At 32.3% G+C, this 13,080-nt stretch overlaps 2 protein-coding genes across 4 annotated transcripts; both read right to left on the bottom strand.

Moving 5' to 3' along the window:
• Positions 1 to 1,725: 1,725 nt before the first annotated feature.
• On the bottom strand, positions 1,726 to 3,916 carry LOC125065281 (flexible cuticle protein 12-like). The gene is made up of 3 exons (XM_047672811.1): positions 3,893 to 3,916; positions 2,671 to 2,792; positions 1,726 to 2,033 (listed from the first exon to the last, which is right to left on the bottom strand). The coding sequence occupies exons 1-3, from the start codon at positions 3,899 to 3,901 to the stop codon at positions 1,841 to 1,843; spliced, it is 324 nt and encodes a 107-aa protein (XP_047528767.1). The 5' UTR covers positions 3,902 to 3,916; the 3' UTR covers positions 1,726 to 1,840.
• Positions 3,917 to 11,508: 7,592 nt separating this feature from the next.
• On the bottom strand, positions 11,509 to 12,561 carry LOC125065235 (flexible cuticle protein 12-like). 3 transcript variants are annotated; one of them, XM_047672743.1, is made up of 3 exons: positions 12,469 to 12,561; positions 12,108 to 12,226; positions 11,509 to 11,849 (listed from the first exon to the last, which is right to left on the bottom strand). In XM_047672743.1, the coding sequence occupies exons 1-3, from the start codon at positions 12,544 to 12,546 to the stop codon at positions 11,657 to 11,659; spliced, it is 390 nt and encodes a 129-aa protein (XP_047528699.1). In that variant the 5' UTR covers positions 12,547 to 12,561; the 3' UTR covers positions 11,509 to 11,656. The 3 variants fall into 3 exon arrangements, with proteins under 3 accessions (XP_047528699.1, XP_047528701.1, XP_047528702.1); XM_047672745.1 differs by lacking the exon at positions 12,469 to 12,561 and adding an exon at positions 12,407 to 12,430; XM_047672746.1 differs by lacking the exon at positions 12,469 to 12,561 and having other exon boundaries at positions 12,108 to 12,235.
• Positions 12,562 to 13,080: the final 519 nt, after the last annotated feature.

The following is a 13,080-nucleotide window of genomic DNA, read 5'->3' as shown; positions in this document are numbered from 1 at the left end:
CGTAAGTTAAGTTTCAGGTGTTCTATAGCTATTACAGTGATTCAAAGGCTTTATTTTAAAATAACAGAGGATAATATAACTTATTCGTCGTCCTTTATATTATGATATTCATTATTTTGAAAAACCATCATCATCCTTCTGCCTTTATCCCAATTTAATCGGTGTCGGCGCAGCATGTCTTCTTCTTCCATACTTCTCTGTCAGACGTCATCTCACAAGTAACATTCTTTCTAACCATATTGTCTTTCACACAATCCATCCATCGTTTCTTAGATCATCCCCTAACTCTATATCCATCCACATCCATACTCAAAACCTTTCTTACAACATGGTCTTCATTCCTCCGCATAACATGCCCATACCAAGACAGCCAGTTTCCAGATAGCTTCTCGGTTACCGGTGCCACTTTCAAACTTCCTCTTATGTACTATTCCTTACTCTCACTTTCTTCTCTTTCAGTACATTTTGCACTTCGTTTCCACCACCATGTATCCCTAACTATCAGACCTTTTCCTTTCGACTTGATAAAAAAATGTAAATATATTTACTTCATAAAGTTTTGAAATTACTGACTCGCATATAGCACACAGCCTAAACCGGTGGTCTAACGGAATGATAATTTACAAAAAAAAAGGTCCTTATAGAATGTCGGTGAGCGGTTAATAGGCAATGAAAGTTTGTATGGATATTCGTAATTTCTGAACTTAGAAATATGCAATTTGGTATTTAGGCCTTGGTGTTTGTTATTTATGAGTGAAAGAAAAATATTAAAATGATTTTGTAAATTTAACACTCAAGTAGGCGTAATAGGGTATGAATGTTTTGTATGGAATAAGAAGAACAACAACATTGCAATGTTTTTGTAAAGGATACACGGTTTGTCAAATATATACCTCTAAGAGTTGAGCAGATGTTTAGCCAAATACTCTCGTTACGTCCAATATATATTATTTAATAATGATATGCCTAAACATTAAGTTTTAAATGTTGACGGAACTGTTATCGGCACATAGCGTTATATGTATAAAGTACCTATATAATAAAAATATACATTAATCAAGAAAGCAAATCATTAGGAATACGTAAATCTAGGATTTGTATGTTTTTACTCCTTTTTTGATTCTAATAGATCTTCATGTTTTAGATAAGGGTAATTGTTTTATTTTTGTAGCATCCCAGCATGACTTTGAATAAATATCTTCATATAAAAGAATAGGATTTGTAATTTGATCTAATGTTAATTATTTCGTACCATTTCAGACTTAAGTTTTATAATCCACTAGATATAATAATAAAAGAGCTCGTTGGTTTTTTTAAATTACCTAAATGAAAATACTACTAAACCAATAGACATAAAACTTATACCAGAAGAAGCAGCGGCTTTGGAAGAAGGTTATATACAATCTATATATATATATATGAAAGCGTTAAACTACTCACTGATTAATCACGACATCTCAGAACCTATAACAAACTTGAAATTTGGCAGGTAGGTTTCTTATAGGGTGTATACATCCACTTAGAAGGATTTTACAAGAATTTACAGAACTTCACCACGAAAGAAGTAAAACGGGGTTCGGAAGTTTTGAAAGCCGCAGGTTCAGCTAGTATTGTTATATATTCAGCTACGCTTTGCTGTCTCACCCGCTTAAGTTATGACGTGATAGGCGTGACTTTCATGTTCTCTTTATTATAAACAGGGATCACAGTAATAAAACGAGAAAATGTTTTGGAATCAAAAAAACATATTTACTATCCTAACTATGTGCAAGTCCAACAACATGACAGTCGCTTGATGGTCGATTTAGACTAGATCATTTTGATTTTCGCTGATATGTATTTATTGGGGGACGGGAAGATGGGCGCCTTGTGGCTGGAAACCTTTCTCGTTGGCGATGTAGGTCACGCTGTACAAAATACCGTCGACACCGTAGTAAGAGTACTCGCCTCGGACTTCGATGCCTTCGTTTTCAGTTCCAGCGTTCTTCAGGGTCCCAACTTCCTTAACTGACTTGCCATCGCTTGTCTGGACTCTAGTTAAAAAAATATTTGCAATTAAAATCGTTCGTTACAAATTAATAGAATTGTGTGAGGAAAGAAAATATAACCCACATATTTTTATATAAAAAATTCAATAGTGCTTGTCTAAGTTTTAACCCGCATTTATTGGTTAAGGTACACACGCTTTAATCACTGAGCTATCTCGACTCAACGTTTATCATAATTGATAAACGTTGACTTTCTTTTTTATTCAATTTACAACTTCCACGGACTCACAGTTGCCCGTGCCTTTTTTCACATTTTTTTTTATAAATATTGGCGTTATTTTATATTTTTGCTGAACATCAGCAGATCTTCGCTGGACTTCGAGCTTGGAAGACGTGGCTCACACAGAATTTTTTTTTTATATATATAATATTTTATTTTTATATATATAATATATAAAAATACTGTATATGGTAGTTCTTTTTTATCCTAATTACTGCAATCCAGCGGGCCCTGCTTCGTGCTCGATCAGAGAGAGTACAGCCTCGGCGACTCTGATGTCGTTGAATATCAATCAAAGAATACCACAAAAACATCACAAATACCCACAAACTTCTAAAGCGTGCACATCGTTTATTAATAATAATGAGTCTTATAATCTTAATAAATGTAATTAATACGTACTCGTAACTGTATCCATCAACGCCGATGTTTACCAAATCATTTTTTTCGACGACGGCGTTTTTGGAGTCGATTTGGGTTGGGAGAGCGACCGCCGCGGCGACGACGAGAGCGAAAACAATGAACTGTAAAAGAAGATTAAATGGTGTTTAGAGAAATATAAAAATTATCGGATTTGTTGATATCAAAATTAGATATACACTGTATTAATATATTATATAAACATTTAGAGGAACGCTTTAATTTGTAATAATAATATAAATAATTTTATCAAGACCTATTCGGTGATTAGATTATGAAAGGCAAGACCAGCCTTTTAGCCAATTAATATCAAAGCGAACTATTGTATATGCATAATAACAGTAATTTGTAATGCAAGCTTTCTCATTAAATAAATACTTATGTAATATAAAATATTTCTAAAAATTTAAACCGTCCTGCTTTTTAATTATACATACAAGTTGCAAAGGGTTCTCTAGTAAAACAAGTTAAAATAAACTGACGATCTAAACATATTTAAAGGAAAATTCTTTAGAATATATTCGTAGTATTTTGTTTAATAATTATAATGTTATGCCAACAATACCTGCCTCCAGAATAAACATTGTCTTATTATTATTCAATTTCAAATACGTCAATCAACAAACAGAAATAGTCGTAATTTTTGATATTTACCTAATTGTAATCGCAATTGGTAAAGGTCAACGCGAATTATATTTCGGCGCAGGTAAGGACCGTTCCACAATACGGTAAGTATTAGCAATTACGCAAATCTTAGGTTTTCGTTAGACGTTAAGATATCATATGCTATTATTTTTCTTTTTCTAGAGTTTACATTCGCTATTTGAGCGCAAAATATTCTGCCAAATCACATGTAAAAAAGAAAAAAGACTGATGAACTTGAATATAGAATTTGATTCTGAACAATGCTAACAATTGTCATACGGTTTAAATTTTTATTACACAAAAGTAAACTCGAAATTGGAATGTAATGATTACGTGACTGTAATTTCGGTCTGCCTGTTATCAAACTTATTATAATTATATATTATAACTGCTTTGTTTTGTTGATTCACACACGCAGACAGGACTCACAATTTAATACGAAATCATTGACCTTTAAGCTAAAACACATAGGGTTGATTTTAAATAATTAGTATACAATTGAACCAAATAGTGAACTGTATAAAATAAGTATTACGATATATTAGAAGTAAATACTTACGGATTTCATTCTTTTGGTTTGGTTTAGGCTTCGTAGTCTACAAGGATGTACAAACGACTGTGATTAAAATATGTGTTTCGCACTTTTATATACCTCATTGTGATCCACCTAGTTTGCATATACATATTTGAATGTTTGCTTTTAGATATATGGAATTAGATGCATTCTTGTTAGGCATGTTTTACTTTTTACGAGTAAGTTAGTTGATTTACATTTTTATCTCTTTTTTTAATTTAAAGTAAGAGTTTTATTGTTTTCCAGTTTTGTGAATATTTATACAGTATGTATATGTAATTTTATACAAAAATAGGAACATGGTATATCTTGTATCTACCAATCCGCATATGAATAACATGGTGGTACAAGCTCCATAACTTTGCCCAGCAGTCTGGGACGTTTAAAGCCTGTTACACATTACGTAACGTTTTACATCACTTTGCAAATTGTATAATACACCTTTGAATTTGAAATTTGAAATTTGAAACGATATCAAAGATGATACAGAAGCTTGAAGCTTAATTTATTGTTAATATTAATTAAAATATTTTTTATAATTAATAATATTTATTATTATGTGTAAAGTGGTTATTTTGCGAGATTTAAGATTTTTTTAAGCAATAAAGTAGCTAATAATAACTACGAGATAACATTATAAGTATACTAGTTTGACTTTTTATATTAACTGTTTATTTATTTTATTTTTTAATTAATATACGTTAGGATAATATTTTTCGTATCTAGTCTAATGAACTTAAAGATTATTTTAAAGGGAACTGTTCACCAATATATTTAGAGTTGTTCAAGACGCTGGATTGGACAGGGTATTGAGTCTATGCAAGCAGTGAGAATTATGTGAATAGAGCCTAAGCGAGTCTTCCCATGTTCAACAGCCATGTAGTGCTGGGGCCGATATACGTCGAAGGGAAATCATGAAGATATGGATGATTATACCAACCAGGGTCAAATCATACAGCTCAGTAAGGACACCTTTGAGAAGGAAGTCGATTGAAGAATTTACTTGGGATGTGCACCAAGATTCGATAAAATCGATGTATATGTATATATGAAAGCGAAATTTTTCAATGAAAGTGTTAATTTACCTGTCATGACGTAGATGCCGAAACGTGGAACACCTAAGAAACTAGTACACAAATTTAAGATCACTCAGCGTACTATAGAGCGACTACGCTCGTAGTATCCTTGAAGGATAAAATCAGGAATAAATATTCCGGAGAAGAACTGAAGTTACCGATATAGCTTGCAAAATTAAGAAACTGAGGTGGCTGTGGGCTGGTCAGGTACGTCAAAGGACTGATGGCCGCTTGAGCATACGAGTCCTATACTGGAGACTACTACGACTACGGAGTAAGACTACGGAGACTAATAAGATCGCATGACGCAGTAGGTGGAGAGCCGGGAGTCACGGTTGTATGCACAAGGGATCCCGTGGCGCCCTTCGAAGGGACAGAGAAAATGATCACCAATGATTTTTTAGTGGGTATTCCGGCACTCGAGTTCCACATAGTCGCGAAAATGCTTTTTCCCAGCGAATAAAAAGGCGGAGCACCGAGAGATTTGGCAAACCTTGAGAGGGGCTAGCAGTGGATGACGACAATAAACTTAATAGTTGTTTATTAATATAATACTTAATTGTTGTTGCTGCATTAGACTCAGACACTAACTTATATGAGATTTAAGTACAGTATAATTATTTCAAATGATCAATATTAGTTCTTTATATGGTATTATCTATGTCTTTGTTTGATTATTTGGGTTGTCTGGAAGAAATGGCTACTTAGCCATAAGGCCGCACGTTGTACTCTACAATAATATCTAAATTTTTCTTGTAACATATAATCTGTATCTTGTGGTGTACAATAAAGTATAAATAAATAAATAAATAAATAAATAAATAAATTATTTCTTACTACGCATTTTTCTACAAAACGTAGTCGTTGTGAATTTAATTAACATGCAATGCAGGTATGTACGCGCGAAATCTTGCAACTCAATTTAGAAGCAGATATCTTTATCCAATAAGATGAAATTTTGTATACACGCGAAGTGCATGGTCAACTGTGTGACGTCATTCTATATCCATCATGGCGGAACACCCAAGATGGCGGATATTTTTTTTTAAGTTAAACTTTCTTATTTGGGTAGCAAAACAAATTAATTAACTGTAGGCAAACGAGCTAACTGGCCACCTTATAATAACTGGTCAATGTATAGTAACAACTGCGGTATATGCACAGAGCCATATCCCCAGTATCATATTAAGTTTACAGTGTAATGTGTAAGTATTTACATGTAATTATGCCCGTAAGGTCATAACATGTTTCCAATGTTTGTGACGCATTAAAGTAACGCATGGTTAAGATTTTTTACACTGCCAATGTACATGGTAGTGGTCACCTACTATAACGTCGTCCATTTTTTTGTCTGAATATCTAAATAATAATAATACTGTAAAAAAGTTTGGAAGATATTCATTAAAACGTAGGTAAAATATTTAAATTATTCCGTCAAAAATATATTTTAAATTACATATAGCGATTTTTTTATCTTTACGTATCAGAACTATCTATTATGCTATAAAAAGTAATTTTTTTTTATACCAGTGACAGCATGTCCTGATATATTATTTATATAATATATATTAATACGAATAAAATAAATAAAAGTGTATTTATATGATTTCAAAATGACCATTGTTTTATATTTATATATCTGCCTGTTTGTAAAGGTCATGTTCAAAACGGACAAAAAAATAATGAATGTAAATTAATATTATAACACTAATTTATCGCGGGCAAAACCATGAGGCATTTTTAGTAGTGTAATTTATTTAATCTCAAATAATTTTTAAATTGAAACATTCTCTAACGTATTCCTAGAACAAGCGAAGGCGCTATAATTATGTAACACTTTAGGCACTCGAATTCATTTGCTTGCCGACCTTGACATTCACTTTCGTTTCGTGTCAAACGTACTAAGTATCATCCGATCCGATACGACGCGAAGTTTCTTCTTTATACTTAATGAATTCTATCGAAAAAACCTTATGAAGCTTATTTATTGTTAAATATATAATAGACTAGCTGTTAGCCGCCTGTATCGCGGAGCATTTAAAATAAGTACCCATTGTGTTCTAAAAATCAATCAATAAATTCTAATATACATCATGTACATAAATCATACAAAATGTTATAATCATACAAAATGTACATAATACATATAATAAAATTGGAAAATCTGTTTGTAATATTAAAATTACCGTGTTTTACTCTATATAACATTTTTTACAATTTTATTTGTCTGTCTGTCTGTCTGTTTGTTCCGGCTAATCTCTGGAACGGCTGGACCGATTTTGACGGGACTTTCACTGGCAGATAGCTGATGTAATAAGGAGTAACTTATTCTACTTTTATTTTTTAATTATATGTAAAATAATAATAAAGTCGCAAACGAGCACGAAGTCACGGGCACATCTAGTATTTAATAAAGTACAATATTTTTAATGACCGAGAAAACCATACTACAACAATAAACCTAGTCTTAAAACATAGAATTTCTTAAATCAACATTTAATTGTAGTTTAATTATAAATTAAAGATATAAAATTAAAGTAGTCGAACGATCGTACATTGTGTACGATCGTCGCTATCGTTTAGTGTCGTTAAATAAAGATGTGTTTGGAATTAGTTCTAAACTCGCTTGTAAGGTTTCAATCTGTCGAAGACGGCAAACAACATAACCAATATGAATTATGAAAGTAAAATAATTTTAATTTCATATCAATATAGAAATCGATTTAGTTTAATGCACGAAATTTAAATTTATACTTTTCTTTAAAATACTCAATACACCAATTAGGTATACCCCTTATATATACGTACTTGCTCATTCGCCATTCAAACCAGAACAAACCAACGTCTAATATCGCACCCGCCCAGAGGGTCTTACGCAAGGTTCTACAAGTAAATATGTATTATGACTCTTTAAAATAAATTAAGTAAATCCTCTAAGGATTATACTTTATATATGAAACTAACCGAGCCGAAATGGCCCAATGGTTAGAACGCGTGCATGTTAACCGATGACTTTGCGTTCAAACCCAGGCAGCTACCTGAATTTTCTGAATTTTCATGTGCTTAATTTGTGTTTATAATTTATCTCGTGCTCAGCGGTGAAGAAAAACATCGTGAGGAAACCTCCGTGTGTCTAATTTCAACGAAATTCTGCCACATGTGTATTCCACCAACCCGCATTGGAGCAGCGTGGTGGCATATGCTCCAAACCTCCTCAAAGAGAGAGGAGGCCTTTAGCCCAGCAGTGGGAAATTTACAGGCTGCTGTAAAGAAAATTAATGAAACTAACTAGTTGAAGATATTAATGTATAAGTATACATTGAACTCAACGATATATTAATGCTGTCTGATAATAAATACATGTATTCAAAATAAATGTAACGTAAATCAAATTATAGACATAATACAATTATGAAAGAAATGTAAAATAAAACACTTCGAACATAAAATACGTTTGTTGCGAAGCGCCCTTGAACCAACAATCTTTAGGTATAATCCATGATTTTTGATCATTCTAAACGTTCAAGCTCGTACGACCAATTTTTCGCCGTTCTATAAAATTATCATATTAATTAAACATAAGGCTACGAGTTAGGAATGTGGATCCTACCGAGGAGAATCTTCATTATGCAAATTGACTAATACAAAATCCTGGTTGATGATGTATGAAATATAATTGACTTGTATTACATAAAATAGAGTGACTAGTGAATCTCTTATTGGTTCCTCTCGAATGCACAAACATTTTAAACTTTGTAGGGTTATAATAAATTACATCTTATAAAATTACTGAGTATTCAAAATTATATATATTCTTGTATATAATGAAATTGTACTAATACTATGTTCAAAGTTTAGTATATGACTGTACTATCACATAACATCACAACTAAGCTTGTCGGCACTTCTACACTGTATTAGTTACATTAATAAAAATAATAATTTTTATTAAACACAATAAAAAAAAAAACAAAGTTAAGATAACAATACCAACACTTTAAATAAAACAAAATTCAAGAGATTTATGAGTATGAACTAGCCTTTGTTGATTGCGATTATTCACCGATAGGCTTAATCAGATCAAATTGAAAGTATATATTATTTAGATAAAATCCAGAGTCTTTTTTTATATCATATAGATAGGTTGGCTGGCAAATGAGCCACCTGATAATAAATAATTACCACTGCCCATAGACATTGGTACTGTAACAAATATTAATCGTTCCTCATATCACCAATGCGCAACCAACCAGTGGCGTAGCTATTGTAGGGCCAGGTGGTCCAGTGCACCAGGGCCCCGGGGTTTAGGGGGCCCTCTAACCGAAGCTTTGAAAAGATCGGGTCAGCTAACTCGCCAGCTCACAAACCAACGAAAACCTCGACTCTGCTCACAAGCCTTTTTTCCATCTATCATTTTGAAGGGCAATATAAGTTAAAGAAGGGATGGAATGTGGGGGTGAGCTTTCCCACCTAGCTACACCACTGCCACCAACTTTGAAAACTAAATGTTATGTCTCTAGTGCTTATAGTTGCACTGGGTCCTTCTCGCTTGAAAACAATTTATTATTAAAAAAAAAAAAAAACTAAAAAACTTTTTTTTATTTTTCTGTGTAGAAGTAGCTTTATATATAACTTAACACTTACACAACAAGGTTAAGGGCGAGAGGTCAGCTTAGGAATGGTCAAATATCGATTTGCAAATCTCATTATGTAGCTGTCACAGTAATTGTTGTAATTATGTCGATATTAATAATTATTAAGAATTGTGATTAATTGTTTCTTAAGAAATATATATGACGATTTTGTAGTTTTTTCAATACAGTTAAACCCGAGATTGAAAAAAAAGTACTCACTCGATTTTCTACAAAATTAGAGGAATTATAAAAAAATTACATTATTCATAGTATTTGAAAGTCCCACTGTCCCAAATCTGGGCATTGATTTTGAGGCTCGACTTGAGTAGTAAATTTTGAAGCTTTCATTTCTGCTGCAACGATGATGGTAGAATATCATTTAAAAAGTCAATCAGTTGCTTGCCCGAGTATGAACTCCTCGGCTAAATCCCACAATTTATATTCGTGTGGTCTCAACAACCTGTGCAACCTCGTCTCATATAAATAAAATAATACTAAGAATTCCACGAATCTCTGATTTCAAGAATTGACTTTGACCAGTGTTCACCGAATGGTCACACCACCTTAGCATTATTGAAACGTTTAGTTAAGCTTAGTATTTTATTTCCAAAGTCTTTTTTATTGATAACAAAACTAAAAAAAAAACAATTTAAATACCGCGAATTTAAGAAAATGTACTGAGGTTTTATTACTTGAAATAATACAACTACTTTATTTTATTAAGTTGATTTTTATTATGAACGTCCCAGTGTATATATATTTAAGTTATAATAGATTTTAAACCATGTAGGAAGCATCATGTGTGTATATTAGGTAACTTGGCTTTATATATATTAAACTGACTTGAATTCCAACATTAAAATATTTGCCAGTAGCATAAAACATGATATGGAGCACAAATTCTAAAATTTTGTTTTGATAGAACCTCTATAACTACTTAAATGTCACAAATATTAGGAAGACAATACACACGAGCTACCTGACGGCCAAGACTAGTTCTGTAAAAAATATAAACCACTACATATGCCAACAATGCGCCGCCAACCACTTGATTTATAATAAGATAAGTAATTACACTGGTTCACTAACCATTCAAACGGTTACTTAGAAAAATAAACAAATACTATTCCACGGTTGCGCAACCGTGACAGAACCGGTGGTCCCAGACGAACTTGCAAGAAAACCTACCAATAAAAAGCTTATACCGATTATTAAAGCAAACTATCTCACAATAGCTATGACGACATCAAAACTTATAAAATAATCTAAACATGTTCGAGGAACGACAAAATTTCGGATTCCAAGGATAACATTAATGAGCTAGCTGATAGGTAGGTGAGTGGCAAGAGGCGCTCAAATAGAATTAACAAACTTGTGATATGTCAGAGGTTAATATATAAATTAATCTGGAAAATGGCGATCTTCAATAAATATTATTTTTGGCACCCTTCGTATTAAAATATATTTCGAATTACGATTGAAATTGAGTCGATTTCATTATTTCATTACCTTAATTATATATTGTGATCATTTTAATGTGTACATTATAAATGTATATAATTAACAAAATATTATTTGTGTAGTTGTTCGAATAAGGAATATTATAACAATAGGTAATGATTTTTAACTAATCAAAATATTTCTCACACAAAGAATGTATGTACTAATAATTATTGTGATTGTTATTTTAACTTTTATAATATTTAATTAGTGTTCTATCAATATACATCACGTCACGTCACGTATTTATGATACGATCGCCTTCGACAGAGATAACTGCAGCATATTTCTTTATAAAATTTTAATTTAAACTTTTAAACAGACTTTACAACGCAAGCTATGCGGAATATTATTGACGGAATAATAGAAGTAGTGGAATAAAATACAAAAGTAAATTAAAACGTAATTGTTTATTAACAAATATACAAAATCGGAATCATATCACAGAATCGCTTGAACGATTGATTCTTAACGAGGAAAGTGGGGAGAGGTTAGAGGACGAGTATTTTGGACTAGATGTATGGATTATTAAAGGTGATTTAATGATCTTTGGGTAAGTGATCGCCTTCAGGTTGGAAACCTAACTCGTTGGCGATGTATCTCACGCGGTAGATAACGCCGTCTGGACCGGGGTAAGAGTACTCGCCACGAACTTCGATCGCCTCGCCTTCAGTTCCTGGGTTCTTCACCACTCCGCTTTCACTCTGAGAAATGCCGTTGCTGGTCTCAACACTGTAAATTAAACAATCACAAAACTTAATGTATGCTAAAAACATATATTATAAAACGGTTCAATCGATATACATAAATATTATATTGTATCAATCTATTTAAAAAATGCACTTGAAAACATAGTAGCGCATGACACAAAACATTTGAAGATGAACTGGGCCACCTCGTCAAATCGTCACGTTGAGTACAATATACTTATTACAGTTTTGAATGAAGTTTTAAGCAATTTCGTTTCATTAATAATAAATTATTACGTACGCATATGAGAAGCCATCGACTCCAATGTTGTCGCTTTCGTACTTGACGATTTGAGCATCGCCATCAGGGGTGGCAGGAGCGGCAATGGCGACGGCCACGAAGAGAGCGAGAACGATGAACTGTAACATAAAAGAACAAAATTAGCCATTACTAAATTTAATACAATAAATTCAATGAAAAATCCACAAGTGAATGATGCTAATCATTTTTATTAAAAATCCAATTATTGAACACTTTGAAAATAACTGAATTTGAACAAAGCTTGATTGAGCCGTTGTTAAAAACACACACAAACGTACCGATTTCATTTTGAAGGTTTTAGTGTGTTTGACTACAAAGCAATCGAACGAATGATGCTCATCTGTTGAAGATGCTGACTATTTATACTGAGTCTTCTCGTACGGCAAGGCCGTGTTGTGACATTTGACTTTAGAGGCATCTTCGGTCAGCGATCTTCTTTACTAAAGGTTCCTCGACATGTCCGGCTGCGATTTAACATAATGCTGTTAGTTTGAAGGATAACTTATTTATTAATTTTATTATAACAACTAATTTAATTTTAGATTTAATTTTAAATTTTTACAAGTATAAGTTTGATTGAATTAAATTGCGACGATAAAACATTTTCGAAATTTGATTACGAAATATTATCAAAATGTAAATCGAACTAGCGACGACTTTTATTTAAATAAAATAATAGTCGTTTCATTTGTTTTAATTTAATCGCCTTTCACTCACCGGTGATAAATTGAACTCTGTACCTTTGCCTGTGAAGAGGTAACATATAAATATGCTATGACCTACATTTTACATAGCTGTTTTCAAGATGCAATAAAACTGATATGTTTAATTATTGTAACCATTTATATGAATGTAATGCATAGGCTTGTTGAATTATTGACTTCGTTCTTGTTAATTAATTATAGACACGTTAAAAAAACAAAGTTTATTCTGTCAAAATTCGACAGTAATC

The sequence above is a fragment of the Vanessa atalanta genome, chromosome 7 (genome assembly GCF_905147765.1).
Source record: "Vanessa atalanta chromosome 7, ilVanAtal1.2, whole genome shotgun sequence".
NCBI classification, from domain to species: Eukaryota; Metazoa; Arthropoda; class Insecta; order Lepidoptera; family Nymphalidae; genus Vanessa; species Vanessa atalanta.
Note: the sequence above shows the minus strand (reverse complement) of the source record. Positions and strands in the feature narration are given on the sequence as shown.

Coding starts and splice junctions, on each gene's coding strand:
- LOC125065281 (XM_047672811.1), bottom strand. Junction 2,034..2,670: donor GTTGATGGATACAGTTACGA/GTACGTATTAAT, acceptor TTTTTTAACTAG/AGTCCAGACAAGCGATGGCA.
- LOC125065235 (XM_047672743.1), bottom strand. CDS start 12,546: ATGCCTCTAAAGTCAAATGTCACAACACGGCCTTGCCGTACGAGAAGA. Junction 12,227..12,468: donor ATAGTCAGCATCTTCAACAG/ATGAGCATCATT, acceptor TTTATGTTACAG/TTCATCGTTCTCGCTCTCTT. Junction 11,850..12,107: donor GTCGATGGCTTCTCATATGC/GTACGTAATAAT, acceptor TTTAATTTACAG/TGTTGAGACCAGCAACGGCA.